General features: G+C 40.5%; 1 protein-coding gene across 1 annotated transcript; it reads left to right on the forward strand.

The window, feature by feature from the left end:
• Positions 1-8,623: 8,623 nt before the first annotated feature.
• On the forward strand, positions 8,624-14,495 carry LOC133904781 (probable membrane-associated 30 kDa protein, chloroplastic). The gene is made up of 11 exons (XM_062346327.1): positions 8,624-8,828; positions 9,643-9,743; positions 9,865-9,975; positions 10,253-10,317; positions 10,406-10,487; positions 10,762-10,836; positions 11,006-11,076; positions 11,163-11,245; positions 13,384-13,448; positions 13,529-13,603; positions 14,150-14,495. Exons 1-11 carry the CDS (start codon positions 8,765-8,767, stop codon positions 14,267-14,269), a joined length of 912 nt encoding a protein of 303 aa, XP_062202311.1. The 5' UTR covers positions 8,624-8,764; the 3' UTR covers positions 14,270-14,495.

Below are 14,495 nucleotides of genomic sequence, written 5' to 3' on the forward strand. Positions count from 1 at the left end.
GGTGTTATGCTTGCACTAAAAAGTGACCTTGCTGAAATTTCTAATAATGATATTTGCTACACCTTGGTTTGCAAACGAGTTTTGTATTCGCTTGATGATGTTATTAGTTCGATACCTCTTGCTGCCACTAACCTTTTGCATGAGTATGAGGATGTTTTCCCAGCTGAGATACCCCCGGGACTGCCACCTATGACAGGGATAGAGCATCAAATCGATTTGATCCCGGGAGCAACATTGCCAAAACGTGCTGCGTATCGAACCAATCCCGAGGAGACTAAGGAAATTCAGCGGCAAGTCCAAGAGCTTTTGGACCGCGGGTATGTACGTGAGAGCCTTAGTCCTTGTGCTGTTCCTGTGATTTTGGTTCCTAAGAAAGATGGTACTTGGCGTATGTGTGTTGATTGTAGAGCCATCAATAACATTACTATTCGATATCGCCATCCTATTCCTAGACTTGATGATATGCTTGATGAGTTGTGTGGCTCTGTAATTTTTACAAAGATCGACTTGCGTAGTGGTTACCACCAAATTAGAATGAAACTTGGAGATGAATGGAAAACAGCTTTCAAAACTAAATTCGGATTATATGAGTGGTTAGTAATGCCTTTTGGTTTAACTAATGCACCTAGCACTTTCATGCGTTTGATGAATGAGGTTTTAAGAGCTTTTATTGGACGATTTGTGGTGGTTTACTTTGATGACATATTGATTTATAGCAAGTCTTTGGATGAACATATGGGTCACTTACGTGCTGTTTTTAATGCTTTACGTGATGCACGTTTATTTGGTAACCTTGAGAAGTGCATCTTTTGCACGGATCGAGTCTCTTTTCTTGGCTATGTTATTACTCCACAGGGAATTGAGGTGGATGAGATGAAAATTGAAGCCATAAAGAGTTGGCCGGTGCCCCAAACCATCAAACAGGTGAGAAGTTTTCTTGGACTTGCAGTTTTTTATCGTCGTTTCGTGAAGGATTTCAGCGCCATTGCTGCCCCCTTACACGAGTTGACAAAGAAAGGTGTGGTGTTCCATTGAGGTAAGGCACAAGAGGAGTCCTTTGACACTTTGAAGGACAAGCTTACGCACGCGCCATTGCTGCAACTTCCAAATTTTGGTAAGACCTTTGAGCTAGAATGTGATGCTAGTGGAGTTGGCATTGGAGGTGTTTTGATGCAAGAAGGTAAGCCCGTTGCATACTTTAGCGAAAAATTGCATGGCCCTGTTCTTAATTACTCTACGTATGATAAGGAATTGTATGCACTTGTACGTTCTTTAGAGACGTGGCGTCATTATTTGTGGCCTAAAGAATTTGTTATACATTCAGATCATGAATCGCTTAAGTATCTTCGTTCTCAAAATAATCTGAATCGTAGACATGCTAAGTGGGTTGAATTTATTGAATCTTTTCCTTATGTTATCAAACACAAGAAAGGGAAGGATAATATAATTGCTGATGCTTTGTCTAGACGATATGCTTTGTTGTCCCAACTTGATTATAGAATTTTTGGACTTGACTCAATAAAAGAACAATATGTGCTTGATCCTGATTTTAAAGATGTATTGCTGAACTGTAAAGAGGGACGTACATGGAACAAGTTTGTGATCAATGATGGATTTGTGTTTAGAGCTAACCATCTATGCATTCCAGTTGGTTTCGTTCGTCTTTTGTTGTTGCAGGAAGCACATGGAGGAGGATTGATGGGACATTTTGGTGCTAAGAAGACGGAGGATATGTTGGCCACACATTTCTTTTGGCCAAAGATGAGGAGAGATGTTGAGCGGTTCGTGGCACGCTGTACCACATGTCAAAAGGCTAAGTCTCGCTTGAATCCACATGGTTTGTATATGCCTCTTCCTGTTCCTTCTATTCCTTGGGCAGATATTTCGATGGACTTTGTTTTGGGATTGCCTAGGACTAAGAGGGGGAGGGATAGCATTTTTGTTGTTGTGGATCGTTTTTCTAAGATGGCACATTTTATACCTTGTCATAAAAGTGATGATGCCGTTTATATTGCTGACCTCTTTTTCAAAGAGATTGTTCGCTTGCATGGTATGCCTTCTATTATTGTTTCAGATCGCGACGCTAAATTTTTGAGTCACTTTTGGCGCACTCTATGGAATAAGTTGGGTACAAAACTATTGTTTTCTACTACTTGCCACCCACAAACTGATGGCCAAACGGAGGTAGTGAACCGTACTTTGGGTACCATGTTGAGAGCTATTTTGAAGAAAAATTTGAAGATGTGGGAAGAATGTTTGCCCCACGTGGAGTTTGCTTATAATCGGGCAACACATTCTACCACCAAGGTAAGTCCTTTTCAGGTAGTGTATGGTTTTACCCCTCGCGCTTCTATTGATCTTTTGCCTTTACCTACCACTGAAAGAACACATAGTGATGCTAGTGCACGTGCTGATTTTATTCGTAAGTTGCATGAAACAACTAAAATAAATATCGAAAAGATGAATGAAAAGTATAGAATTGCTGGTAGTGAAGGTAGGAAAGAAGTCAAACTTGAACCGGGTGATTTAGTGTGGTTACATTTAAGAAAAGATAGGTTTTCAGAGCTGCGTAAGTCTAAATTAATGCCAAGAGCTGCTGGTCCTTATAAGATAATTGAGAAAATAAATGATAATGCATATAAACTTGAGTTGCCACCCGAGTTCGGGGTTAGTCCTTCTTTTAACATTGCAGATTTGAAACCTTACTTGGGAGCCGATGATGAGCTTGAGTCGAGGACGACTCCAATTCAAGAGGGGGAGGATGATGAGGACATCACTCCCTCGGATACATACAATGATCCTCCATTGAACTTTCAAGGTCAAATCACAAGAGCTCGCGCACGACAATTAAATTTAGAGGTGAGCTCGTTCCTAAGCAACTCTTTATATAATTATGGAGAGGACAAGGAGACACGTAGAGGAAGGCTTGGAGGCGTGGAGGAGCAGCTAGGACGTCCAACAACAGCAGGAGGTCCAGTCCAACTCGAGTCCGAATCAGCCTCGACCTCTAGGACCAGCGAGCAGTAAAACAGACGCCCAGGATGCATCCGGACTCCGTTTTCGACGATTCACATATGGTTGGAAAGATAATTTCATAAGGAAACCAATGGAGTTGGTTTGAGGTCCAAATTCCTTCTGAGTCAACGGGAAACGTCGAAACAAGTCAGCGTCCAGAATCTGTCCCGGTGCTGCGTCACCGTTTTTGGTCCGTTGGGCCGTGTATCGTCGTTGAGCCATTAGGGGGGGCGTGACCAGGGGGTGTGACGACCCTAGACCCTTATTATCAGCCACCGCCACTCTCGTTAGGGTGGGTTTTGCTTAGATTATTCTGTCAAGAACAGTTTCGCCGTTTCGTCGGTTTGTGAGACCCCAACTCGTGAGATTAATCATTCATCTGCAATTTGGTTGCATTCTTCCTTGTTCTTGCTTGTGTTCTTCGATTCGCAGGCAAGGACTTTAGCCTTCTTGGCGAGGTCAACCGTGCAACGCCGGTTGATAACCAGAGGAGACGTGGTGCTGCGATTGCGGGGTTTCGGATCGTGTTGTTCGGAAGCCGGATCGACTTGTGTCTCGTTTCCACCAAATTGAGAGTTACCAGAACCTTTCGGAAGATCGGAAACCCTTGTTCATACTAGTGACGGACCCAACGATGACCCTCTAGCAGCACCTACATCGTAAGGCTCTACAAGTGCACACATGTCAGCAAGCACTGGCTCTAAAAGATCAAGAGCCACTACTTCCGAAGTTTGGCAAGACTTCGAAAAGACATACAGAGAGGAAGATAGGATAAATATCAGGTATGCTAAGTGTTATATTTGCAAACATAAATTATCTGCAAAACCCTCATGTGGAACCGGACACTTGAAGAGACACATCACAACTTGCAAGCGAAAGAGTGGAGCAGCCATAAAGCAGACAGTGCTGCAGTACAACCCCGACGGCTCTGTTAGTCATTGGGAGTATGATCTGCAATGCTCGAAGAGCGGATCTACCACTCAACATCGGTGAGTCTGCTGCATTTGAAGATTACATTAAGTAAGCTCGTAATCCTACATTCACGTATATTTTTAGACAGATAACTAGTAGGGATATGGTAAAATACTACAATACGTATCGTAGCAAGCTTAAAGAAATGTTGCAAACATGTACATTTTCAGTTGCTTTGACCTCGGATATATGGACAGGTAGAACTAGAGAGGATTATCTTATTGTGGTTGCTCATTTTATTAATAATGATTGGAAACTAGAAAAATAGAATAATAGGTTTCTGGTTGATTGACAATGTGCATATTGGTGAAAATATTGCTGAAAAAATATCTCAAGTAGTTGAATACTTTGGTCTCACTAATAAAATATTTTCTATCACTTTAGATAATACTGGTGCAAACTCTAGAGTAATGGATATTCTTACTCCATTATTTAGTACATATGTTGAATCTTTCTTATTACATCAACGTTGTGCTTGTCATATCAATCTTATAGTAAAATCTGGTTTGAAGAGGTTGTCACAATATCTAGACGATTTTTGTACTGCAATATCTTTTGTGAACTCCTCTAACCAACGAATTGCAGCATATAAGCAATATTATGTTATGATGGGTGTGCGTCCACGTAAGTTTGTTGGGACATACCGGTAAGATGGAACTCTACTTTCTTGATGCTAAAAAATATTGTACCATATAAGAGCATATTTGGTGTGTTTATTCATATACACTATCATCAACATAGGGGTCGCACTTTACTCATGGAAGCGCATTGGTATGTTGCTGAAAGGATACTAGAGTTTCTTGAATTTTTTTATGATTCAACTGTGAGTTTATCAGGAGTTTATTATCAACATCTTGTTTAGTAGTGCATAATATTGTTGAAATTGCTACTCATTTAAACAGCTATAAAAATAAAAATCTTCTAAGAGATTATGTAGTTCCTATAAAATCTAAATTATTAAAGTATTAGAAAGAAATTCCTTTGTTGTACGTCTTTGCCTTTATTTTAGATCCTAGAGCTAAAATTACAGTTTTTTTTAGAGTTCTCTCAATTTTAGGTGATGCTCTTAGCCACGATTATTCTAATTACTATACTAATATTCGTTCTAAGTTATTCGAAGTTTATGGTAAATATGAAATGAAGTATGACAGAGTTCGCCTGCAACGACCTCCACTAGCGACGACAACAAGTAAGAATACGATAATGTGGGGAAAAATATTTGGTGGAGGTTCTTCATCAAGAAGTTCAGACTCTTCATCACGATCGTCTACGAACGCTGGAATTCCAACATCCGGAGGGGAACTAACTACCTTCATCGACAGCGATGTTATTAGCCATGAATAAGAAAACTTCAACATACTGCAATGGTGGTATGAGTACAAGATGAATTATCAAGTGCTTTCACTATTAGCACGAGATTTGTTAACGGTTCCTATATCTACAGTTTCTTCTGAGGCTGCCTTCAGTCTTACTGGAAGGATAATCGAAGAGAGAAGAACAAGTCTGTCAAGTGAGATGGTAGAAATGCTCAATATAGTAAAAGATTAGGAACAAGATGAAGCACGAATGCAATACACTGCAAAGAACACTAAGCTTGAAGCTTCATTCAAAAATTTGTATCTAGATATTGATGAGAACGTGTAATTTTCAATTTTCTGAACTAAGTTGTATTCTTTTTTCATTTGCTAGAAAGGTTTTTAATGAGACAACCTATCAATAAAACTCATTTTTAGAATTAATTATGTGTCTCTATTATTTCTGATTTCTTTATTTTTTTGAAAGCGACCCGCCACCACTCACCTCTCTCGTGGCCTATAAATAGCCAGTAGCCACCATCCTAATTCCTAAACATCCACTGATCCTATCGACCACCTGCCCACCCATCTCTCTTTTTCAACAAATCAATTCTATATTCCTATTCATGGATCAAGACGTCGAGAATTCGTGTGGATGGTCATTTGTGTGGCAATATTTTGAAAAGATCTTTAGAGAAATTAACGGTGAACATGTAAGATTTGCTAAGTGTAATATATGCAGCTATAAAATAGGTGTCAGGTCTACAAATGGAACAGGACACTTGAGGAAGCATATTAAATATTGCAAGTAAAATTCTGGGGTTTCTAATGAAATCATGTAATTTTCGGAGTATAGGTATTAGGTTGTAATCTTTTTCCTTCTAATAGAAAGGTTTTTAACAAGATAACCAATAAATAAAACTCTTTTTTTTTTATCTATTTTCTATTTTTTTACTTTTTATAATTTTTTAGCTATTATTTTTTATTTTTTTCTTTTTTCGACCCTCCTCTGTGCTTGTGCCTCCACCGTGCCTCCTCTGTGCCCGACATGCCGATCATGCGCTGTTGTGCCTCCCGTGCCATGCTGGGCCACACCGTGCCACCGGGCCAAGTTGTGCCGCACCGAGCCACGCCGTGCCTCTGGACCATGCCGTGTCGTCAGGTCAGCCGAGCTGTCGTGCCGCAATTTGTGCCCGAACCGGCCTGACACGGCACGGTGGTTGACGGACCATGCCGTAGGCCGAGACCTCGGCACACGGGACGGCACAACACGGCCCGCGAAACTTAATGGGCCTGTCAGGCCAGGTGGCCCGACATGCCCATTTGGACAGGTCTGCTCTTGCTTAAGTATAAACATGTTCTTTCTTTTGTGCATGATGATTTACTTATAATTACAATCAAATAACAGGAACCTCCTAATGAAAGCAAAAGTGATGATGATCTAGACGTTAATCTAAACAAGAATAATTCTAGACATGTCAAGAAACCAAGACAGTAAGGTAACAAAAATATATTAATATTTGTTTAAGACTTACTATATCCTATGTGTTGCATGAAACAAAGTAGTAATCTTTTCTATCATTTTCATGCTTGTGCAATATATCAAGCGTTGGATTATGTGGTGTCACAATTACGTAGAAGCATGCAATGGAACAGCTAGTTATCTGTTAAGAGACACCAGCTTAAAAAAAAGCCCATTTTCATAAAGTATTATTTTCATAGAGTGCTTATTGGAACAACAAGCACTCTAGGTTCCAATAAATATTATCAACTATGTCAATCTTCATGTCGCTATATTTTGTATCTTCTTTGTATCTAAGCATGTAAATGTTAAACGCGCACTTTAATATCTACTACTATATACACTATGTAATATATCGTTCAATTAATATTTAATGCTGCATTGTTCAATAATTAACTATTATCAATGACGCGGGCTATCACGTGTGGCAATGCCATGCCATCGTTCTAGTATGTTAGCTAGAGTTGGTATCTTTTTTGTGAATTTTTTTTGTTGGTATCTTTCTTCTTGTTCTCTTTTAACATAATCTTTGAGAGGAATTTTCATGTCATACTTATATGCTGATTTCGTTTGCTAAGTAAGGTAACCCAATTGCAACGGTTCTTAGGGGGGAAAAACTGGAAGGCTGAATGAAGGCCGGAGGCTGAAGCTCTCGGGAGAAAAACTCAAATCGACCGAACCAGTTGGGCTGCATTGGATCCACAACATTTTTCACCTCTTCTCACAAATAAAAAGTTCATTGGGCTTCTCCACAAATATTACTTGGGTCATTTGGGCCAATAACTTTCCTTTGTTCCATCTCAGCGTGACGCGCAACGTCCGGATCCGACCAGACCCGAGATCGCTTTCTCTTCCCATCGCTTCTCATTCTCCGCACGAACTCACCCTCGGGATAGAGCGAAATACCAAGCAGAAGAAAAAAGGAAATCTTTTCCTCTGCTTCGTTCTCCGCTACACCCCCCAAATCGATGGAGATTAGGGCTCTGCCGATGAGCCTGAGGCTCGCACCACCGCCCGCCTCCACCAGCTTCCGGCGGACTCCCTTTAGAACCTCCTTCCTTAATAATATTATGTTTTATTTATCATCTACGAAGTCCCTATATAATAACATTGATTTATAACTTAATATATAAAATAACTATTGGTCTATCTTTAGATCGATTTCGACACAAAATCCCATCATGACTTCTTCCTTAACGGCAGCAGTGCGTCCTTTGATTTCGTCTTGCGGGGGTGATTGGTACTTGAGGCTTTTGAAGTATAGATTCTATTAGGGTGCTCCGATGTTTATGTGGTATTTTACTGTGTGTTAATTTAGCGGAACATTTGAGAAGTAGTATGGAAGGCTCAGTGATGCAATTGTTGAATCAGTGTGAACAATGGCGACAGTTAGATGTGGGGGTCGATGCCTTTATTGTATTCTATTGTGTAATCGTGTGCTCTTCTATGATTGCACCAAGTAGCTTTTATTACGAACTATTATGTGGTTATTTAGTAACATTACAATATTAGGTCTGTAATAGTGACGAATCTAGAATTAAAATTAACATACGATAGAAGACTTAATCTATATTATTCCCTTCAATAAAAAAATATATTACATGACATAATCTGTCTTGAAAAAACTTCCATAATCTTACAAATTTCTTAGATTCTATACATATATTCAAATAATCTATCCATATAGTTTTTATATTTTCAGATAAATATTTTAAAAGTTTGATTAGATATTTTTTAAATATCAAATATTTATAATTGGAAGGAGTATTTAAAAACATTATTGTATTTATATATTAAAATAAAAATAGGGCTCCGGGTGCTCTCCAACCCAATTAGCCTATCTCGGTCACGGCTTCTACCTTCTGCCCGCCGCACGCGTCGGCGTCGCCCATTCAACGGCCGGAGCTCTCGGTGTCGCCTTTTGCCTTCCGCACGCGGCTTCGTCGGCGTCCCCCATCCAATGGCCGGTGCTCTCGGTCTCGGCTTCTGCCGTCTGCCTTCCGCACGCGTCGCCCATCGCAACGGTATGCTAGCGCTCCCCTTCTATCCCCCTGATGCTGATCGAGGGAGACTGCGTTTCTGATGGTTTTCTCCTTCGCCGTTGCTTAGCTCGGGGTCGTAGATCTGCCACCGGAGGGCTGGGGGGGGGGGGGGGATTGTTGCTCCGCCGCCGGCCACCTCTGGCAGCCGCCAGAGCTCGCCGGGGTGGTAGATCCGCCCCTGGTCTGTAAAGCTCACCATTTGTTTACCATTATGAGCAAAAATGAGCCTAAAATTATCAGTTTAGTTGAATTTTTAATTTTGAAGGCCACCATTTATATAAAAAACGATAGCTTGCTGGCTCTATAGGCAAAACTAAATGCGTCCTTGTGACTCGTAAGTGAACCTGTGTTGGAGATGCAAAGCGGAAGTGTCTTTTGCTTAGTTGAAGGTATTGGAGAATGCTGATTCTCGTTTCGCTTCATGGTTGTCAACACTGCCACTGTTAAAATCACACTCAGGTGGACCCTATTCTATTTTTTTTTTTATTTAGATTTCCCTGAAACATTTTCATCATGGGCAATTCGTGTCTGGTGAAACCATTGCTTGTGTACGGAATACCTGTTGTGATACTAAGTTGAGTTTCGTGCATAATGCTTATACCTCTACAGAATGTTATTGTTTACTTTTGCTCGTGTCTGTCAATGTTCTGATGCACATGATCAGACAGATGTTGAACAAAATAAAAAATTATATATATTTTAGTAGAGAGCATAAAAGTGCTGAATGTAATGATATGGTGATGAGCTACAAAAGCCATGTTGATAACCGCTAATTTACCCTTTTCTCGCCCTGCAGTTTCACTTAGAGTCGTGCGATTACGACAATCAAATGTCAACAGATTTAAGTGCAACAGCATTCGGAGTAACCTCTTTGATAGACTATCTAGGGTTGTCAGGGTGAGTGTTATTGTTTACTTCATTATGTCATTGGCAGATTTTTTTTTTCTCTTCTTTCTCTCTATATATCTCTCTTTTCTGTGTGTGTGATCTAAAGCTCTTGGCTTGTTGGTTTGTCTAGTCCTACGCAAATGCAGTTCTAACTTCATTTGAAGACCCTGAGAAGATCCTAGATCAGGCTGTTCTGGAGATGAACGATGACTTAACAAAGATGCGGCAGGCCACTGCACAGGTTTGTTCTGACTGTAGTCAATATCATTGACAGCACATGTTCTTTCTTTCCATGAATGCCATAGTGTTGTCTGTTTCAACACCTTTTGTTCTATTATCTTTACAACCCCTATTCCCTATATACTTAATGTTGATGTTTGTTTGGTCAGCTATCTCTTATATCAGATTCCTCTACTTTTGTTGGATATCTCTTGTTATGTTTGTGAAATGAAAATTTGATTCTATTTTTAGATATTCTATTGCATTCTACCTACTAAAATGGATTTTGGTTTTGGAAGGTCTTGGCATCTCAAAAGCGGCTTGAGAATAAATACAAAGCTGCAGAACAAGCTGCTGATGATTGGTAATGTTATGGTTTACTGCAAGCTAACATTGAACTCTGACATCTGTTTGCTTTGCATTAAATGAATGGTATTTTTCTCAAAGCGTAGGTATCGGAGGGCTCAACTTGCTCTGCAAAAGGGTGACGAGGATCTTGCCCGTGAAGCCCTTAAGCGGCGTAAATCATATGCTGTACGTATATTTTGAGTCTAGAATTCTGGGTCATATGTCTGCGAAGATCATACTGTTTATCCACAATTTAGCTAGTAACTTCCTTCTAGAATTCTTCGCCCACTTGGATGCTGTGTAGCAAACATGCAGTTCTATTAGTTATTAGTTCAAACTTGGATGCTTTCTTACCGCATTGATTGGCAATAGAATTTATGTAATGTATATTAGTTCTATGTGACTTAGGTTAATTCAACATATCAAATTCCTGATACAGTTCTGTTATTTGTTTGCTTAGGACAATGCAAGCTCCTTGAGGTCCCAGCTTGATCAGCAGAAGGGTGTAGTTGAAAATCTCATTTCAAATACCCGGGTGAGCTTATTAGTTATTAGTTCAAACTGCTGTAGTGGTCTTTGACTCTTTTCGCTATCCTTATTATACCATGTCAGTACAGTTTTGTGTGCCCATGTGCTGAAAAGTGTTGATTTAATACTAACCATCTGCTAATCTTTGTTAACAAGTGGAGTATGCCATTCTGTAGATTCTTGAGAGCAAGATAGCAGAGGCCAAGCAGAAAAAGGATACCCTAAAAGCCCGTGCTCAATCAGCGAAGTATGCATTTATCATTTCTTGATTTTTTTCCATCTCTCTCTGTGTGTTCTGGAATTCAATGACAATTGGAATTTGTTTTGCTTCAGGACTGCCACGAAAGTGAGTGAAATGTTGGGTAATGTAAATACAAGTAGTTCCCTTTCTGCTTTTGAGAAAATGGAGGAAAAAGGTACTCTATTGACTTTACAATTTTTTCCCTGACTATTATTATTCCTTCTGTTTTGTATGGCAATATGTTACTTTTTTGCATGGTCACTCTGCTGACAACGGTTTTGGTTTAGGCCAGAGACATGGTCTATGTAGAACATAGCTTGGAACTGTACCATCAAGGGGTTACTATTACCCCCTGTGGTCAGCCAGAGCATATTCAGCTACAGTTAAAACCTTTCCTAATTAAGCCGTTAAAAATCAGAATACAGGAAGGTTGCTGCCATAATATCAACAGTCAACCTCTAGCCCCAAAAAAATCGTATAGTCAAATTGTCAGCTGCCAATAATTAAACTGCACCAGAGTAACAGCTAAAACAAAAGTAATAGTCACGACTTTTTTAGAAGCATCATTATTGTCGGCAATATCATTATCAGAATGCACTAAGATGGCTCAACGTGCAATTTTCTAGATTTTTTTTTTCGTATTTTCCATTTTCAATAGGGAATTGCAAAAATCCACCTGCAACTTTAGGGGTTTGTCAAAAAAAAAAAAACCTACAACTTGTTTGTCGGTCTACCCCCTGCAACTTTCATTTGATGTCGAATACCCCCTAGTATTGTTTGACCGCACAATATGATGCTTGTGTGACTTCCAAAATGGCTTGGTGGCTTCTAGAATGATTTTCATAGTCTCATGAACCGTTAGATTGGGTCTGCCACTACGATTTTGAATGCTTAAATACGATGAATATTCAAAAGTATGTGAACCGGGAGCCCAAATAATGAAATGCTAGGTTGGTTTAAGTGATCCTGAGATGTCGGAAATGACACTAGATATCACTATGTCATACTAGGAACCCTAGGAAGTCAAGTAGATACCACATCATGCGGTCAACGGTCATAGGGGGGTATTTGACATCATAGAGTTGCGGGTAGGAGAATGAAGAAAAAGAAGTTGTAGGGTTTTTTTTGACAAACCTCCAAAGTTGCAGGTGAGTTTTTGCAATTTTCGCTTTTCAATATCAAGATGTCGATGGGTATATCATGGGATCTCTCACTATGCATTTGAGTTGTTATGAGCGCGATCTTGGCAAAGCATGACTACATCCTCAATTCATCTTATGGTATCTCTCACTATGCATTTGAGTTAGTATGAGTATGATCTTGGCAAAGCATGACCACATCCTTAACTCCTTGCCATAGTTATTATGGTGGTGTGGCGACCCACCTCCTTCACAACGTTATATTGCTTATGGTGCGCGGCGTGGCGACGTCATACGAGATAAAGAAACACCAAAACAGCAGCAGGGAAGAGGAAAGAAAATGAAAAAGGAGAAAGGAGAAAAGGGAAAAGGAGAAGAGTTGGCCCAGCCCACTAGCCTATATATCACATATATATCAGAGAATAAAGGAAAGGAGAAGGGAGGAGGGTTGGCCCAGCCCACCAGCCTAGTTATCTGCTCTCCTACCTCACCTAGCTACCTACCTCTGCATGCCATGCCGGGCCTTGCCGCCGCCGACAACTCATCCGTTAGCGGCCATGCCGCCGGCGCGGCGGCTCTCGTCACCGCTACCTAGGCGGACACTGCCGTCTCCCTCGCCATCAACCCCCTTGCGCCCAAGCCAAGCAAGGTGGCTGCAGCGCCCGAGACGGACGAGTTTGCGCTGGACAACCTAGATCTAGGGCCCTTCCTCCTCAAGCAGGCACATGACACCATGGTCTCCGGGGAGGGCAGCGCCACCGCGCGCATTTCCTTCTTCATCATCATCATCCTTTGCTTGTGGTGCCCGCCACGACTTCTTGCTCGCCACAGGACACCTTAGTGACGCCACAGAGATGCTACGCCGATTTGGCGGACGCCATACGAGCTCGCGCCGTGGCGTCGGCGTGGCGATCCTCGAGTTTCTGCCACGCCGATATGGCGATATAGCGATGCTATGGCAACGCCCTAACAACTATGCTCCTCACCTTAATTACATTGCATGTGTTGTGACTTGTGAAGGTCATTTGTCTTCTTTTAGTCGAGGAATGACGTCTGCTAGTACCTTTGCTTGCTGACTGTGTTTATCAGCAACATGTGATATTTCATGATATAATATTTGAATGTTGTACTTACACAAATACTAATGTAATAATTACATATTTGTTGCTCTTAGTTATGGCAATGGAATCCCAAGCAGAGGCACTCGGTCAGTTAACAGCCGATGATCTAGAAGGAAAGGTAACATTGAAATTCAAACCAATTATTATTAATGTCTCTGTGCTAATCACACCTGATTATCTGTATTTATTTATGCACAGTTTGCACTGCTTGAGACTTCATCTGTTGATGATGATCTTGCACAAATGAAAAACGAATTGTCCGGAAGCTCTTTGGTACGTATTGATATTTGGATGGTCAAATTATGAGCCGATTTTCAAGTTAATGAGCTATCTGCTATTGATTTATGTCTGTTGTCTTGTGCACAAGATGGAAATATGTGATATTACTTTGATGCACATATATTGGGCATATTAGATATACAAAAAAAAATGGATTATAATGTCAGCCAGCCATCAAATTTTGGGTCCTTCTAAAAAGTATTGATATTTTGCCCAATTTATCTTCTATAATCTCCATTGATTTAATGTTGATTTTGGCCAATCCCTATAAGGTTGACTCTAGCTTTAGAATTTGTGCTTTCTATCAAGTTCTTCATATTGGGACGGACATCTATACCTGGTATAGCACTAGTACTGATATTTCTGTGAACAAAGTCCACACCGCTGAGTCTGCTGACCATATATCCATTACCTTTCTTTTCTTTATTAGAACAAGCCAATTGAACAATGATGAACATGTACAGCATGTTTATTCTATACAAATGAATGCATTGCTCGTTTATTCCATACGACATGAGTATAATTGCATGTCACACACAGAAAGGAGAGCTTCCTCCAGGTAGAACAGCAGTCAGCAACTCAGGTGCAGCGCGCCCTTTCCCCGACCTAGAGATTGAGAACGAGCTAAATGAGCTGCGGAGGAAGGCCAAAGAATATTAGATTCCACGGTTCTTGTCCATGCACCAGGCCTGACGAAAGATAGTATAGCATGCAGATTTTTCCATTGTGCATTTGAACCTCCGATGCACCTTGTTTCTTGAGGGTATGGAAGCTTGTAATTTATCTGCATTTTCCTCTTTTTTTGCATAAATTGATGTAAATCACTACGCGCTCTAGAGCCTTTTTTGCATACTGTAAATGTAATCGAAGGTCTGAAGTTTCCGTC

Source organism: Phragmites australis, chromosome 22 (genome assembly GCF_958298935.1).
Source record: "Phragmites australis chromosome 22, lpPhrAust1.1, whole genome shotgun sequence".
In the NCBI taxonomy this organism is placed as follows: domain Eukaryota; kingdom Viridiplantae; phylum Streptophyta; class Magnoliopsida; order Poales; family Poaceae; genus Phragmites; species Phragmites australis.